Here is a 17,426-nt window from a genome sequence, read left to right as displayed (position 1 = left end):
GGGACAGTTATGCACTGAGCGCATAATGAACACCGCACGCCAACCAGTACGGGCACCGAGGATCGATCTCGGGATCTTCTGCGTGTTAGGCAGACGTCATAGCCACTAGACCATGCCCGCACCGCTCTTATGCTGACTGTCGAGCTACCGGGTGGCGAGCAATTTTCAGTTGACTGCTTAAGTCGGCGGGGCCATACTAGGAGTCTTTCAAAGGGATATTTTCTCACCAATGGAGTGATGCTGCGGGGGCAAGTTATGGTTGCGGGGCAAGAGCAACTGGTTTGCCCGGACATAGCTACTGGACAAGGCATGTCAATTCCCTTCGCTGCAGCCTAGCCTCTTGGGCCGGCGGCAAAACGGTGTCTCCTTTCCCTCACCTTGTGTTCGGTCCTTTGCTCAGGTGTTCGGTTCGTATGAGGAGCAGGATGTACAAGCCCGTTCGTACTCTGGGTGCCACAAATCGCACTCTAGTTCGCAAGTCCTGGCATGGGTTGCTGCTTGCCGCGAATTTGCAGTACCGACATTGTTGGCGACATCGTGTATTCCCACCCTTGGTGAAATAGGGTGAGTGTTGTCTAAAAAGGATGCCGAAAAAGGAAGTGGCAGGTAAGCAAAAATACAAAGTACGTGGAACAGGACGCACGACATTGGCTCACACCTGTCCGTGAATGTTGTTGCCTGTTTGTTTTTCCGGCAGATGCATGTATCTTCTGCATCAGTAAGAAGCCAGCGACTTGAGCGTTTATGTCGTCTCTCGAGAGAACTGCACGCCTCTCTCCTCTCACAATATGGCAGAAACGCTTGGCCTCCGAACACTGAGTGGATCCAGTATCCACGGTGTGGCTGAATTCTCAGGTTTTACCCATGAGGAAAGCCCTCTCTGACCTGCCCCAGAGCATTGAGGATGGGGCATTGTTTACATCGGACAAGTTTCAAATTCATATGGTAGTTTGTTAAATCCAAAGGAACTCCCGCCGTCACAGAACAACACTCAGGTAAAACTGAGATACGCAGCGGAGAATCGCAAGTCCACCGTTCTCCTGCTGAACTTACGCTCCTGAACAAGACTAGCCGTCTCATACACCCTTTGCGAAGCCATACGTCGGCTTCTCCTCGACGCAGCGAGTTTACTTTCTCCTTATGTCCAAAGACACGAAGAGCACACATCGGCACTCAGACTGCTGTCCCGTGGCCGGAGAAAACACCGGATCTTGGAGGAGCCTGAGACTGCGGAGTCAGAGCACTCAACAAATGCGCTGCAGCCCCCACGCACAGTTGGCCTGTGCGGGGGACTTCAATTGCATACCATGATGCCGAGGAATCTCTACAAGGAGAGAGAAATGAAACTTTCGCCTCCATCTTGTGGCCCCCTTTCATCGACTCCCTGAACCCCGCAATGACTGGCCTGGCACCAGGGGGTCTTCTGCCTCTCTCATTAGCCCTGCAGGAGCTCACGAAACTCTACGTCGCTAGCATGCACGTGAGACTCCTATCTACCCGTATGGAGAAACTTCCACCTACTCTCTAGGCTAGCCCGTCTGACGTCCAGACGCGTCTCGACTGCAGTTCTTGAGACGTGTGGTAAACGGCCATGCAACATGGGCTACTCTACTGCCACGGCTACGGATCTCTCAGCTCAATGATAAAGCCGTCCCCCACTTTGTTACTGTCAAGGAGAATCAGCTATACCAGTGAACCTTCGTTAGTCCCGGAGTGGGACGGGGGTACCTGGTGAGGCAGCTCCACGCGCCTTTGTTGAATAACTGTGCGCATGGGCTGTGGATGTGTGCTGTGAGGTCCATCTGCGCTCTTTGTAGTAGTACTGGTGCTCCACAACAGTTTTTTCGGACGCACACACTTGAACCGGCTGAACACTGCCGTAGAAGCGGTACTGGAGGGAGGCGTCCGCTTAGAAACAGGGGGACGTAGTGGCGAATGAAGAGGCCCGTCAGGAGTAAGACGGGATACCAGTCGGGAGGCGGAAGAAGTTGCAGACGGTGGTAGGGAAAAGGGAGAGCAAGAGGCGAGAAGGGGAGGATGAGGTTTTGCAGAAGAGGAAAATAACGTATAGAGAGAAGGCGAAGACAGAGGAAACGCTCTCCTCGGAGAGACAAGTGCAGGAAGACGCCGAGAGATAGGTGAAGCGTGGGGAGTCGCTCTTGGGGAGGAAGGGGAAGAAGGTAGACACGCGGTGCTGGATATGAGCTGAGATGTAACTGCCCTGGGGGCACGTATCCGCTCTCTTGGAGACGGAGCACCGATGTTTGCTGAGCAGTTCGAAGTGGTAACAACGCCCGATGACGGAGAGCCCAAAGGAGTAAAGGGACTAGAGACAGGGATGCAGGGCATAGCCAAAGCTGATGACAGAGGAGGCGGTGCTGAGGCAAAGAAGGAAGAACTGGCAGAAGAACTAGGGACGGAGGTCGTGAAACCAGGGACTGGGTCCTGCCAAAGGGAGCGCAGCGCGTAAGGAAAGAAACTGGTCAGATAAAGAAGATCACTGGGATCAGAAAATCTCGAGCAAACCTCGCCCTTCTTGACACTAGCAAAGTACACACAATGCCAGAAACTCAAAGCCTCCTCGAGAAAATTTGGGCTGACGCCGCAGGGACGCAAACAGAACGCGCCGGAAGCGGATACGGGTGTACTGAGATACAATTCCACGGTACTTGTGTCATATTCTAGGTACACATGCATGTAATACCAATATTCATCCGTCGCGCTTACGAATCCGCAACGAAGGGATTGCTATTTGCTGTCGAGGATTGGGCCTTCGAGGTGAACAGAATTCTGTCTCTACCTACGACACCAGTAACAGGCCAGACTGTTCTCCCTGCGTACACCCGTCTTGGCCTCCCGAGCCGCACTATGCGCCGCTGACCTTGCGCAACGAAGAGGAGAAGGATGCAAGAGATGACGGCGAAGAACAACCCGTCCAGTCGAGAGGGACACAGACCCCAGAAACCGAAACACTTGTGTTGCTTAAATAGCTGGCATCGGTGCTAACAGACCCCGCACGCGAAGTGCGACATGACCCAAGATCTAGGGCAGACTTGGCACTTGACTGTCTCTTGTTCTCTGCAACTTTTTGCTGAAAAAAAGAAGAAGAAACAAACAGACCACCCGTGCACAGAGACCGTTCACAGTGGAAGGCCCTCATTTCTTGATATCAGGCCAAGATCCTATGCTTCTCCAATCGTTATCTTTCCTGAAGCAGGTCAAGAAATGCGTTAACACAATAAACTTCATCCTGTACACACCTACTCCACCGCACAGATATCCCGCACGACGACAAAATAGCTGAGCGCCATAATCGGGTCCGTGCTAGGACGCATGTACATCCCGGCCGCTGTTCCACTGACCACATACGCGCGGATGTCAGCACGACGAGGCCACTCTACTTACGGCCTAGCACGACCGATGTGAGGCTCTTAACAGCTCTAACAGCATCCAGTACAACACGGAACAGTGGATCGGCGGGCGTCTGCATGGGTCACTCCAAGGAGGGACGATGTCTGAGTAACATTGGAAACATGTAAGCATTACTTTTATGCTCATCATGAAACAGGAGGTAGACACGGTGTTGTCTTGACCCCTACATGAGTAACAGTGCTTTTGTTGCGCTTGCGGTGTCTACGAATAAAGGATATCCTGGCACTGACAGGAGGTTGGTTCCCGTGGGTTGCCGACCAGTGCAGGCGTCTCTAGGCAAATACTTCTTATATGTAATGAAGGTCCGCCCTACCACTGCCTCCACAATCTTGTCACGATGAACATCCACGAAGATACAGAGACCCTCCACCTTGTAGCACGCCAGCGCCGCCGCCTACAGAGAAGGTGAAACAGACAGCGGTGTGTCACTGGTCACTCGCAAGACACACCCGCCAAAAACGGCACAGCTACAAGACTCAAATAGGACAGTCGTCAGAAGCTCTTCGGCAGAACAAATCGGCTTCAGTAGACCCCGGTAGACAAGCCGAATCTCTTCCTTAGATAGATAGATGGATAGGTTTGAGCAAACTTGTCTTCACGTTAACACACACTCGAGAGGCGTTCCCCACGCAGAATGTTTCTGTGTGGGGTATCCTTAGCTCTGTTACGTACACGCGCCTTCCTACATATCGCAGACAGTTCCCTTTCCGGAGTCCACACACCTTCACTTTTTTTCGCTCTCTCTCTCTGATCATGCGTAGCACACAGCAATCCTCACTACGTTTGAAGGTGTCTGGCCAGCCAAACGAAACGGGCGTTTAAGAGCGATGAAACGTTCTGAAGCACCACGCACCATTTAGTACAGGTGGAGAAAGCTGGAAAAGAATCTGGTGTATGCACCGACACACGAACGAGGTAAAACGGGCATAAGCACCATGTGAGACGTACTTCTACACTCTGATAAACATATATACAATACCACAGACCGCACGACCGGCCTTGACTCACCGAATGTAACTTCACGCACGCAGCTTCAAGCTGTTCACATGTTGGACAAAAGAGATCCTTTTCACAAGAGTCTCTACGCGGGTAAGGTGACGCCGCTGGGTTCGCCGCATTCCTGGTGAACGACTCAAAATTTCGGTATATAGTACGAAGGTTTGAAGATGAGAAGATGGCTGTTTTCAGAAGGCCCTCAAGTCTCTCAAACTCTTTCTGAAAGAGTTTTTCATCCTGAGGTATCACAAACACAACGCCCCCGTGAAACCTGCAGCCCGCTGAGAGAGGGCGGAACGAAAAGCGCTTTGGAGTCCACGCGACACTTCTGCAGTGCCGGCTGGTTATTTCTAAATACATACAACGAAGGGACTGCTGCGTCTCTTCATCCGCTGTTTGGCGCCTTGATACTATAGGTAAAGGGGAGAAGTAGGTGTATCTATACTCTTAAGAGACCAGTATGTATACATAACCCGAAATGTCAGAGATGTCACATCCTTAAGTCACATACACACACTGTACGGCCTGACAGTGTGTACGGCTCCTCAAAGGGCGCCGTGCCACGTAAATTGTTGCAAGTGTCCCTGCTTCAGGAAGTGGTCTGCAAGCTACTTCGGAAAAGGACAACTCCCCCCAAGGCGAAAGGTAAAGTAGTAGGGAGTGAAAAGTGACCGCTGCGCGCTAGGTATTTCTTTAGAAACAGATGCAGGAAAAGGCACATAGGACGCCACGCAATGCGAGGATTTATATATATATATATATATGAATATAGTCGTAGGCTTTAAGACAGCTTCGATTGGAGAGATGACTGCTGCGGAGAGAGTTGTATATGACTCTCTCACGTAAGTGGATGCTGTGCGTAACCCCCCATAGCACCGTGGAAAGACCGAATTCCTGCAAGACAAGCGCACTGGCAGAAAGGCCTTGTCATGTACTCGACTGTGTAGGGAATCGAGGAGATTCCACAGGAAGCACAGGTAAGCCCCCCCCCCAGCGACCGCCCTGAGCTTCTTCGTAGTGGAGACAGAGAGCGTAAAGCTAAGTAAGTGTGGGACTGGATGGCGCAGCCGGTTTCAGGGAGACGAGGCATCACTCCGAGAGAACAAACAGAAGTATCCACCTCTCACAGAATGAGCTAAGCCTTCCAGACCCAGCGTCCAAGGTAGAACCAACAGGGACTGGAAGTGCCGATTCGTAGTAGCACCTGTTTGAGGATGTTGACTTCCATGCTCCTCTTTTCGCATGCCGGACACCAGCGTCCTAGATGTCCACTGTCTGTGCAGACAATAACATGGGCGCGAGGTTTTTTGATCTGCTGTCCCTCTTTGGAGAGTGTGTTTCCTAATTCCCGCCTACCCTCCTCAAGAAATTGGCTCTCCTTCCTTTGTTTCTTCTCGGCCAGCATGCGCTGCACCCGACTTTTCAGGTCGAAGCTTTTCAAGAAGAGAAGAAACTGACGGCGATCGACCTGCTCCAGAAGAACGGCGTCCAAACGTTCTCCTCCAGTACGCGAAGCGACCCCCGATGCGAGAGATAGATACGATTGAGAGGCGACGAAGGACGCAAGGCTTAAGGCTACGGGCTGGTTCTGCGCATCGTCTCGGGAGTGAATCCCTGAGATGAGGGGCGGAGGTAGACCATGAGAAGCTGAAGCAAGAGCCAAAGGCCCGGGTCCACCCCCTGGATGATTCCCCATAGCAATTCCCTCAAAAGAGAGTGAGGAATTAAGCAGCACAGAGACAGGCTTGACCCGAGGGGAGGCGTCCAGCGCATCAATACTGGCGACCTTCGCGCCTCATGAGATGTGGAAGAGAGCAAGAGGTCAAGCTTCTCGTGCTAAAACGAAGAACCCTCGGAAACTGTTGCCGCGGTGTCATTTGAGAACTTGTCGTTAGTCATGGGAAACTACCCGCGCTCTAATTTCTTCACTCCGAGGGCGCTGGCTTCGCGGCTACTTGGTGCGGCAGAAGTCTCTGACGAAATTCAATTATTGTTACTGAAGTTCGGCTGAATAGCAGCAACAGTAGGCTTGAAATCCTCACTTCGAGAGTGACTGGAAGCCTGAAAGATGGCTGCGACCCCAGCCACGTCAAAACCAAGTGGCGACGGAGAATTTCCAAGATGAAAGGAACTCTCGAGTGAAATCTTGAGCAAAGACTCTGATGGTTACCATTTGAGTTCTGTCTGGACTTGCGTTTTGCAACAAGCCTCGTACCAAGAAAAAGACATCGTAAGGTGGCAGGGAAGCGAGCTCCATGTGTAAGAATGGTCTCATGCTTTCCTAGGATAGAATCACACGATGCAGATGTACGTTGCGAAATCGGGGATCAGTCACCGTATTTTTGGCGCAAGATACAGTGTACGAGCAGGGAGGCAACGTTCTTGAGCAAAGTTACAGGGCAATGGCTGCTGTCGATTGGGTCGGTGTCATACTGCTAGCTTCCCAGCGCAGGCCGGCTAGGTGTGCTCGGTTTTCTGTACATAGGCCGACAGGCTTAGTGCCCAGCGTCGCCAGCTCTTACTGGCGGTGTCCCTGTCTAGAAGACGCCTTGGGAAGGGAGAAACACAAGACGAGCGTCCAGCTTTGTCTCCTGTGCCTCACCGCTGCTAAGACAATACCGAAGAAAGAATCTTCGGCTACGCCTGTACTCAAGTTCTCCATGTCACTAGCTGACGTCGTGGCTTTTGGGCGCACGTTCTGAGGTAGGAAAAGAAACCCGCCGTGGACAGAACACCTGCAGCTTCGCGCCCCGTACTTCCCCGCCGTTATGCAGCAGACTTGTCTGTGCACAGTTCGACGGGCTTGGCACAGTCCATCGCCACATACTTGTCGTGCCTGTCTCCCCTCCTCCTGAGAGACCTCGCCGCCACCGGCCTTGGTCATCGGTATGGGAGGCGGTTATAGCAGCGGGTTAGGCGGCTCCCGGCAAGGATACTTGTCATGCGTCTTTGTGGCACAGGACGCTGGCTTCTCAAGGTCGGTAGCGTACACGGATAGTGTAACGCTGTTCAGGGAAGAGTGAGATTGGAATGATGTTGATCGCTATAGCCACACTACTACAGCACCAGAGCGCACGAGCCGTACAAGGCAGCGGGCCAAACATGCCAGTACTCGGCACAAGAAACGCGAGGGTGCGGCGGCGTGTTCCCCTGCAGGTCGCTGGCACAGCACGACGACCTCTTGGACATGCGGTACTGCTGTCTGTGTGAACACGTAGTCGCTGTCCAGCTTGCACAGAGAGTACGAGTGCCCCTGCACCCTTGCGGCGACTTGGTTTGTGTGTGCTCGCCCGCGGGGACCACGAGAAGGTGGCGTGCCTACAGAATTGAGATGTTCCTCCTGGTGTCGAGTTTCGTACTAGAGAGTGAGGGTTTCTTCTGCGGCGCTAGCGGGGCTCACGCTGTACAGACGCGCGAAGAGTTGACACGAGAGCACTCAAAGCGTCAGACTGTTGTGGCGCGTTCTCAGAATTCAATGCAAACCAGGAGCGCAACTACAGTTAGGAGGGGCCAGACGCACCTACGCGGAAGAAAAGAAACGCGAATGGACTGTTCGCTCGACCTCTGGAAGCAGGCACAACTGCTTGGCCCGGTAACAGAAAGCGCTTCGAACGCAATGACAGGATCTAAAACGGCCCCCCGTCGAAGGTGCTAGTTCCGGACTGGCGAATATGGATCTGGTGACCGTCTCTGCTACCTGTGGTGGTTATGGTGTCGTTCTCTCAGCGGAGTTACATGTATGTTTGTCCGCCAACTAGGCGGGACAGCTCTCTGCTTCAGGCCGCACGGAGAGTACTTCGAGTGGCTTAAGTGCCCGACTGCAGGCCTCCGTGTTCTGCGCAAGCCCTGTGGACACACTTCACGGAAACACTACCGCAGCAAGAACATCTCATCTCAGGCTAAGCGACAGCTCAGTGGCGTTGGTCCGCTGGGAGCTGGCGCGCAATGTCATGTCCACACGAGTATTTGTGGGGGTACTAACGACCAGCGCCTTTTCTTGAGGTTCCGAGAATGACCAAACAACGCGAAGCAGGTTGGGCTGCGATGCTGGGTGATGCTTACAGGGCATTAGTTTCGAGTAAGTGCTGGTTCCCGTGCCCCAGATGCGAAGTGTTAGTTTCGCTACCGGTGTCTCCGTGCCCAGGCTTGGTGGTTTCGTTGCCGTACCGTGCCGGGCCGCCGACACCACCGTCATGTGCAGCGCCCGTGTGGCAGAGGAGAATCCGCTCACACTGGTCGCTCGCCTGACAAGGTATGTTGAGGAAAACTCGCGCCTACTTTTCCCGGGGATGAAACCGGCTGCCTGAGAAGGACGCCGTTGCAAATCACTTTTCCACGATTTTTTCCAGATCGCGCAACAGGCTGCGCTAGGCACGTCCGTTCGCTGGCGCCTGCTAGCGTGCGAACTAGCTCCGTGACCTCTCAGTGGCGCACGAGAGCGTCACAGTGTCTTCTTTTGGCTCTTGGATACGCGCCAACGTGCGGGATCAGGTCCTGTGTATTTTCCCCACGGAAATTTGTTGTTGCCTTCTGTACAGTGCTCTCCTTTGTCGTCCGTGGTCGGAATCCTCGGTCGCGGACACCTAGCCAGAGTCTTTTCTCCGACCTGCATTGCACAGTTAAGAGGGCGTTTTGTCTAGCGAGGGCAGTGGCTCGCGTCTGCTTTGCGAGCTTTCAAAACACTGCCTTTTGTCGATGTTCGATGTTGTCGGAGTGGAAACGCTTCGTGTCCAGTCCCTCACTTACACGAAAGCACCCATCGGCAGATGTATGTGTCCAGCCTCGGTTCATATAGACCGTTTGCGCTGCGGGTCTTTGTATGGAAGTGTAGTGCGTTTCAATCTAAGGTCGCCTGCAGATTGCCTGGCTGAAGATTTTTTTCAGGGGGCAATCGCGGCAAACCACCTAAGCGACGTTGGGTTGCCGGGCTGGACGTTTGTCGTGGCCGAGGCTGCCTGGAGCCGGAGGCCTCATGCTAGTGACTGAGTTTGTCTCTCCGCATAGTGTTTGTACGGGACCCAAGCCGTCCGCCCGTCCACTAGGTAACAAAACGTGTCCCAGCAGGTTGCGGGAGCGGACAGATACTGAGATGTCGCAACAATCTCGGTGTCCAGGGCTTTTTTGAGAGACCGAGCTGCGGTGTGCTGAATTGTCCATCTCGAAAAGTGTAGTTCAGTATTGTCCACCTTCGAATGTAAGGTGATCATTATCTGTGCAGCTCTTCTGCCCAGCATCCGTTGCCCTCGGGGCGTCGTCTCTACCAGTCTTTCAAACGGGTCGCTGTTTCGGATCGCGTGTCGCTCGCACTTTGCTGATTGCAACAGGCGGAGGCGTCCCTTTTTCTCTCTCTTCCTGTTTTGGTTTGACGGTGTCGTCAGGACAGAGACTGTAAAAACCTGTCCGTCTCTGACCGCGTCGAGCTAGCTCCCTCCAGTTGATGTGCGGGTGCGCGATCTTCCCTGGAGTGCGTTTGCCTACCCGTTGTCACGGGCTGTCCTGCCGCGGTACCTTCTCTCGGACGCTTCTGGAGATTTGCTCTGCGAATCTCGTTGTTGTCCTGGTAGAGGAGCGTCGGTCTTTTTCTCCATGGTGATTGAATTTCACCACAGGTCTGCCTTGGACGTGCGTCGACAAAGCAGAAGTTTCCCCGTGCTTCCGCTTTTCTGTTCGCGCCCGGGATAAACTTCGTGCGAGGCCTACCCTGAGCTACGAGTGCTAATGCGTGGCTTCATCCCCTGATTCCAAAACTCCCGTTCGCAATTTTTCTTGAATGACGGGACTCCTGCCGTGTGCGACCAGTATGGGAAATCAGTTGACGTTCCCTGTAAGTGGTAGTATCAGTGCCCACGTAGATGTGTCGGCGATTCTCGGCAGCGGCGCGTATGGTGTGGTTTATGGAGGCTACCTATCTCCTTCTAATCAGCCCATTGCCGTCAAAATTGTCAAAAGGAGCGAGCAAGTCCTTGTTCTACTCAATCGCCTGCGTAAATACCAGGTCGAGCAGTTCTGGACAGGTCAGTACAAGGGGTGGTCTGCGTCACCCCGTGGTAGCGGTTCCCCACAGGAGACGGATGGAGAAGAAGTAGCAGTCGCGTCGAACTGGGGGGAAAAGCGGCCCTTGCCAGCGTCGGCGGGAAAAAGTGGAGAACTCGCTACTCCGTCTAGTCGCTCATTGAGTCGGGACCTTCTGGCTGTCCTGCCGCCCCATCCAATTCTTCCTTTCCCAAGCCCGGTTTCGCAGGAGGCAGCGTTATCGAGAAACCGCGGTGTGGCGAGGCAGGCAAAGAAGGGGAGGCGAGAAGACGGGGGCAGCGAGCATTACCCGGCGTTATATGGAAGGCTCATGGGATTGCAGACGGTAGAGGAGAATGAGGAGACAAGTGACGGAGATTCTGAAGAAAGTGTGTCGATAAACGATGACAAAGGAGGGGAAAGAGGAAAGAGTGATGAGAAAGGAACAAACTTCAACCAACTGAGTGATGCCTCGTCGTCAACGGACCAAGAAGGGAGCGAACTGGGGGTGTTCAGGTTCATTGGAGAAAGTCTATTGCGGAGAGTGAGAGAAGCCAGTGGTTCTGCAGTTTCGCAGGATAACTCCAGTAACTCCAAGGGGCAGCCGGTGACCCCTCCATCTCTTTTTGACTCTCCTCACCTTCTTCGGGTTTATGGTACCTACCCGTGTGTAGACAGACAGAGTGTTGTTATCATCATGGAGAGGCTTCAGGGTCCTTCGCTCTTCTCATATCTGATGGCCAACTTCAAGCGTGTCCTTCCTAGTGAGGAACTTACTTGTGATTTCATTACCCCCATATTGAAGGGACTGAAGGAGATCCACGACAAAGGGGTAAGCATTTCTCTTCAGCACGGCGAACGGACGCGCAGGACGACAGGGAATCTATTTCGTGTGCCCTAGCTGCAATTGTGACACGGGCCCATGAGCACAAATCACATGCATCTCTCCTCACTGGACACCCGAATCTCCACCTCGCTGCATGCTGGATGTGGAGCTCCCCCTTGTGCTCTGCCCGATCGACGTTTGATCGTCCAGTCCGGAAGGGTGTCGGTGGCAGAATGTCAACCTGTTGTTCTTTTAGGAACTCCACTCGTGTCTACGTCTGCCCCTGCCAACCGTAGACTGTTGCGGGATGGAGGAATCGTCGTGTCAAGCACATCATCTTTCATTGAAACGGGCTGTGCTTCTCTCAATGTCGAAAAAGCCTCTAGAGCGAAAACGCTGGTGTGTCGAGCATGCACACAAGTATACTTCTTGACGCAATCATTTTTTCCAAGGAGGAGGGCAGTCGACACTTCAGAGCTACTCCGGTACCAGGCTGTGCACCGTTTAATCTCTTGTGTAGCCGTCGGAGTTCCATTCACAGTGAACGAGGAATCTTTGAAGGCAGCTCGCGCTCGACGTTGCAACAGTTCAGTACTACAGTATAATGAATGCGCGAGGCGCTGAGCCTCCAGCGCCAAAAGCGGAATTAGCCGGAGCACGTTAGTATTATCACGGAGGCCCGTTGGGGGGTCTGGCTCGCCTCTTTAGGTGGACTTCTGATGAGCGATACGGTATCGTATGTGTCGTTCATCGTGTGTCTCTTCTCTGTTTTCGTCGTCATGCCGTGTCACCACGTGTTAGTTTTCTCAGCTTTCGGTTTCTATCTGCTGATGACCCGTCAGTTCTCTTTGGGAAAGTGTGTTGTATGCTTTTTCTTTCAGTACATTCACGGCGATATCAAGACGGAAAACATCATGTTCAGGACCGTCCCGCCAGATCCCGCTAGTCTTGTTATTGTAGATCTCGACACCTTGGTCCCCCACAAACCTGAGGGTGATGGACATACGTATCTCCCCCGGCGCTGCCGAGCGACACAAAAACCAGTGGCTGGCCCTGAGTCCCCTGGACCGTGTGAACAGCAGCCCCCTGCCGAGCCAGTCCCTGACGCCATGCAGAGATGTGCTCCTCAAGCAGGGGAGAGGGGTGGATCATCGGATAGGCGGTTAGAACCGGATCATTTACGGGACGGCGCAGGACCATGTCAAGGAAAAACGGAGACTGGTGTGCAGCGGGAGCGTGAGGAAGGGTCCAGGGGAAGCTGCACGACACAGCAAATCGAAAACAAGAAGGAACTGGTGTTCGAACTGCCGCCGCAAACTGGACGTGAACGTCAGACCGACGACGGGACCGAGCAGACTTCGTCTCGAGGGGACGACAGCGTAGCTGAACCATGCGGACGTTGTGTGGAATGTCTAGGGTTTGCAGTCACCCCCGCGTTCGTGCCGGAGGGTGTAGTTGAGAACAGGAGAATATCGCCTTTTGTTGACGTGTTCGCGGCTGGATGTATTCTCTATCTTTTCATGGAAGGCTGCCTGCCCCACGAGCGTCCCTCTGCTGGAAGGTAAGATAAGTCTCCAGCGTTCAGGAGCTTCTAATGTACCGGGAATCTTTTGTTTTGCGATTGTGTCCCAAGCTGCAGGAAGTCCCCGTGGGGCAAGTTAGTAGGGGCGCCAGTGTGCCAGATTACCGGACCAAACGAAACATAGGCACAGCAGTAGTCCAGGCGTGTTCCTCTGTAGTATTTCGAAGAACAATTGTTTCTTTCCTGTGTCTTTTGTAAAGTAGTGATGGTGTAACAAAACACACCATACCTCTTGTAATCCGTTTTGTGCGAAGCAGTCCTTCGTAACGAAGTCGGTTCATTGGAGGGCTTGCGTGGAGGAAAATATCTGAAGCGGAGTGTTTGTGTGCGTGAATAGATTTCTCGGTAAACATCGGACACAGCTCGTACTGCTGCGTGTATGTATATTCTTTATGAACTCTTGTGTAATTGTAATATGTGCATTTCCTCAGCAAAGGGATTAGATCTTCCGGCTTCATCTCCGCGCCAAAAAAGGAACCTACCTTTCCTCGTAGGCAACGTCCCTACTCTGATGTGTGTGAGAATCTGATGAGACGAATGCTCTTCCCTAATCACCCAGAGCGATTTGAAAGCGCTGGAGAAGCCTTGCAACACCCGTGGTTCGATTACATTCGTACAAGGAAACAACAGCAAGCCCAAGAAGTGCAAAGGCAACACCACCTACGCGAGACGGAAGAAAGAAGGGAAGATGATCAAAAAGTAACACAGAAAGATATCAATAGCGTTCCGGCGAAAGATGTTGAAGACGGGACAGTAAGAGACGGCAAACCAAAGGACATCGCTTGCAAGGAAGGCAGCTTAATACAAGATGAGCAGTCAAAGAACACGACTCCTCTCGTATGCGAGGGCGCCATTCCTAGACCGGGCAATGAGGCTCATACGGGAAAGGAATCACAAATGGAAAGCGAAAAACTGGAACGAGAAGAAGTGACATCCTCACCGCCAGGCGGAGTAACAGGAAACCATCGAAGCCCTCCCTTGTCTCGAGGCGCTACCACCGCATCACTCACAGACTCCGAAGAACCCGCAGGTGGTGGAGACCCGAGCTCGCATGAGGAAGGTCCGGTATCGCCGGAGTTCTCTCGCCTACCAACGTCGGCGGTAGATGGAATGGCACCGCATGTTCCAATCTCTGTCTGTGATGGGTCACATGAATTCGGTATCGAAGGGGCGACGGAAACGGACAGTGCTCATAGAGGAATTCCAGGAATGGCGGTAAATGACGGCAGTTTTGTAAGCGACCTTCCAGCGTTCGGCCGGATTCTCGCAGACCTTCTTAGTTTTATCGGTCAGGACTCTTCCCCGTCGGCTCCTGTATCGCCTTTGACCCGCGAAGAGCGGTCTGCCGGAACGCGTCCTCTCCCAGTGAAGGCCAGCTTGGCGAAGGAGGTAGACGTGGAAGATGAGGAGACCGGGAGAACATGTGCGACTTTCCTTGACAGAGACTTCAAAGAAGGAGCGACAACACGCAGTGAGGATGAGGCGTGGAAGCTCCACGACTTCTACCGACAAGAGAGAATCATGAACCAAGACGCTGCAGAAGGGGAACAAGGAGCTGAGGCTGATCAGGAAGGTAAAGGACCGCTGAACAGTGGTGACGTTGGAAAGACAGGGACACCTTGTTGGTCCGCCGAGTTGGCCTACCCACTTCCACCCGACCTTGTTTCACAGGGTGGTTCGCGCGTACAGCCGAACATGGAAGATGATAAGAGCAGCATGCAAACCGTGGCAATTGAAAGAAGGAGCAGAACACTGGGTGAGAGTGGAGGCAGGGAAGGAGACGACAGTAGCGAGATATGGCTGAGAAAGAACAAGAGCGAAGACTCTAATGAAGTCCCGGAGTTGAAGAACGGGGAAGGACACAAGGCAGACGTGGAAGCCTTGCGAGGAAAAGCCTGCCTCGCAAAGCAAAACTCCTTTACCACCACCGTGATCGGGTGGTTGGTAGCTTTATTAGACACAGACGAGAGGGGAAGTTCTCGAGTAGACGCACGACAGGATCACATTCCAGATGGTGCTGGTGCAAGCAAGACCAAAGACGGAGCTAGCACTTCAAGTGTCGCTGCGGCCTTGTTGGAAGATAATCAAGAGGAGTCCTTGAGAGTGAAGGATGCGGACGTTGAGATTAATCCGGCAGGGGTTCAAAGGGAGGAAGGGAACGAGAAACGAAAGGGTGGCGACACTTGCGAAGATGCGGTTGTGGAGGACAGTGACCGACTTCGCAGATATGGGAGACCGGAGGGTGGCAGAGGTGGTGCGATCGCAAGTTTTCTTAGTTTTCTCGCTGATGCCTTTCTCGTGGCGGGCCAACCCTCATCGGGGGCGAAGAGCGATGACAAGCTGGGGAAAGTTGCCGACCATGCTACCACGGAAGGTCGGGAGCTCTGATGGATCTCTTTGTCCAGGAGAATTTGTTGAGAATTACTTCGTGAGCTGCACCCGATTGTGTGTTGTGTACGTTAGCCACTCGCTCCGCCGCTCTTCCGAGCGATACTACAGGGTAGCAGCTGTCTTGGTGTGTTTCTGGTGGTTGGGGCGCCGATAGGTAAAGGCTTTTTGTGTGCGATGTATTGACGAACAAGACATCTATAGAACGAGTGTGCTTTTCTTTATCAGTTACGTGTGGGTGACTAGCAGCGGAAGTTTCTTCGCCGTTACAACAGCGGAGGCCACGTACTTGATTTTTAACGTTGTGGTACGGAGGAGTTCTAAGGCAGAGTAGAGGAAGGTAGATTTGAGCTCAGGACCGAGGGCCTGGAGGGCGGCCAAACTAAGGGAAAATAGATGCACACGGAAGGAGAAACCGGAGGGGCGGAACCAACGGAGGGACTTGAGCAAACTGAAGAAGGACCCGCAGAAAAAGATAGCCGCGAATGGAAGGATGTTGCAGAACCGAATACATGACAAGTGTTGATGGCGTTCTTCTGCGTTACACCTGCTTGGATGTTGCGTTTTCTTTCCTGGAGGTCATTTTCTTGGACCTCAGCGAAAGCCAGGGAGGGGTGATGATAACCCTGGTATTTCCTTTGTCGCCTCGTGGAGACGTGGGAGCTGCGCGTAGCAACTCCATACTGGAATACCGGGGCTAAGTCGATCGCTAAAACGTAGTTTGTGTTCTGTTATTTGTTTTCACACGTCGCTCGCCGGCGTTTGTCCGTTTGTTTGTGCCCGCCAGCGCAAAAGACTTCACGTGTGACTGTGGTTTGTCAGCCTCAAGGCTTTTGTCTTTGTTGAATACGTCTGCAGCCTGTTCAGTTCAAGGCGTAGACAGAAGGCTCCCATCATCACACCCAACGTGTATGTTGTATCTTCTAGGGTGCGGTGAAGCTCATGACAAACTACGCAAACTTTACCTGTCAGAGATGGACGTCCGACTTCGGTGTACGGCGTGTGTGCCGCGCACGCTTAGCCGCTATGCAAGACCAGGGATTTCTACGCAATACACAATAGCGCGGATGGTCTGCACTTTCGAAAGATGCATACTGTCTGGAGCACCCCGAAAACCCACGCGGCACTTCGAAACAGTGAGTGGCAAGGTATTCGATCACTGCTACTAGACAGGCCAGTTGCGGTGAAGAATAACTCAACCGACATAGCGCGTTAAAAGCCGAGCCGCTGTAGAGCGTTCATAGTGGTACCCGGAGAAGTTTCAGAAAGCGAAGTTCCCAATTTCTTTCTCTGCAAGACATACTCTCCCCTAGCCATTGGTGACGGCGATATCCCCTCGTCCGTCCTCCGTATCCCCTGCTACACCACAACCGCGCTTGTAATCGAAGAGGCTCAGATCATCGGTGGCAGGCGTGCAGCCTCCCCACCTAGTTTTGAAGCTGGGAGTCACGTCCGCATTCAGCTGCGAGATTGTTTTTCCGGAGAGAGCCTCGGAGTACGTGAATGGCTGTCGCTATTACATTGTCTCCCCCCCCCCCCAACAAAACCAGAAGAGCCAAGCGTCCGCCTCGTACTTGTTGGTGCCTGTGTGAACAGACTTTCTCGCATCACCTGTCGTTCACCTTCAGCGGATTCGTCTTCAGAGTGAACCGTCCGACTGTCCTCTTCAAGGCGCGACTTTCCAGCCAAGACAAAATCGTGCTTTTCCAGAAGCTGTAAGTGAGAGAAGGACCCGGGAGCAAGACCTGTGCGAGGTAGTGTGCTTAGAGGAAACCGCTGAAAAGTCGGTACACCAGAGGCCTCACGTGGGGCCGCGACACACCAGAGACGCTTTCGTTGAGGTCGAGAATGCGTCGCTTCCGGACTTATACAAGGTGGTGGAGCGCCTAGGAGCACGTGGTCTCCCCTAGGGGCTGGAGGTTCTCCTGATATGCCACTGCAGGCACACTGAGTCAAGGCGGTGCAGGTTCCGACAAGCTTTCAGGTGCCGTTTCTCTGGTGTCGGCAAACTACGTGGACGTGGAATTTTCCACGGGACTCTGACACTGGAGCCTTCTGAGATTCCGGAGGGCTGACGTCCTAAGACTTCTTCGGCATGACAGGTGCAGGCGCCCCCGGCTTCTTGGCTTCAAATGGCTTCTTGGGCATGACCGGCGACGGTGCCCCGGGCTTCTTGACAACTACAGGGCT

General features: G+C 53.2%; 3 protein-coding genes across 3 annotated transcripts in view; 1 reads left to right on the top strand and 2 right to left on the bottom strand.

The window, feature by feature from the left end:
* Positions 1 to 1,683: 1,683 nt before the first annotated feature.
* Positions 1,684 to 6,778, bottom strand: CSUI_009685 (uncharacterized protein; the record flags this gene model as incomplete). The annotated part of the gene is made up of 5 exons (XM_068069796.1): positions 5,633 to 6,778; positions 4,441 to 4,665; positions 3,746 to 3,826; positions 2,882 to 3,091; positions 1,684 to 2,445 (listed from the first exon to the last, which is right to left on the bottom strand). The coding sequence occupies exons 1-5, from the start codon at positions 6,122 to 6,124 to the stop codon at positions 1,684 to 1,686; spliced, it is 1,770 nt and encodes a 589-aa protein (XP_067918230.1). The 5' UTR covers positions 6,125 to 6,778.
* Positions 6,779 to 8,695: 1,917 nt separating this feature from the next.
* CSUI_009684 (cmgc mapk mek kinase-related (incomplete catalytic triad)) lies at positions 8,696 to 16,859 on the top strand. The gene is made up of 4 exons (XM_068069795.1): positions 8,696 to 11,272; positions 12,148 to 12,827; positions 13,280 to 16,372; positions 16,833 to 16,859. The coding sequence occupies exons 1-3, from the start codon at positions 10,199 to 10,201 to the stop codon at positions 15,234 to 15,236; spliced, it is 3,711 nt and encodes a 1,236-aa protein (XP_067918229.1). The 5' UTR covers positions 8,696 to 10,198; the 3' UTR covers positions 15,237 to 16,372; positions 16,833 to 16,859.
* Positions 16,350 to 17,426, bottom strand: part of CSUI_009683 (matrix-remodeling-associated protein 5-like) — a 7,764-nt gene continuing 6,687 nt past the window's right edge. The window contains exon 3 of the mRNA XM_068069794.1: positions 16,350 to 17,426. This exon is cut by the window's right edge and continues 899 nt beyond it. Coding sequence (XP_067918228.1) covers positions 17,417 to 17,426 — 10 coding nt within the window. The 3' untranslated portion in view covers positions 16,350 to 17,416.

Source organism: Cystoisospora suis (genome assembly GCF_002600585.1).
Source record: "Cystoisospora suis strain Wien I chromosome Unknown contig_5885, whole genome shotgun sequence".
NCBI lineage: Eukaryota > Apicomplexa > Conoidasida > Eucoccidiorida > Sarcocystidae > Cystoisospora > Cystoisospora suis.
This window is presented reverse-complemented; position numbering and strand designations above follow the sequence as displayed.

What these genes read in the sequence shown, in the direction of transcription:
- CSUI_009684 (XM_068069795.1), top strand. Translation starts at nt 10,199, where the DNA reads ATGACGGGACTCCTGCCGTGTGCGACCAGTATGGGAAATCAGTTGACG. An exon ending in AGGAGATCCACGACAAAGGG is followed by an intron (nt 11,273 to 12,147) that starts GTAAGCATTTCT and finishes TTTTTCTTTCAG; the next exon opens with TACATTCACGGCGATATCAA. An exon ending in GAGCGTCCCTCTGCTGGAAG is followed by an intron (nt 12,828 to 13,279) that starts GTAAGATAAGTC and finishes GCATTTCCTCAG; the next exon opens with CAAAGGGATTAGATCTTCCG.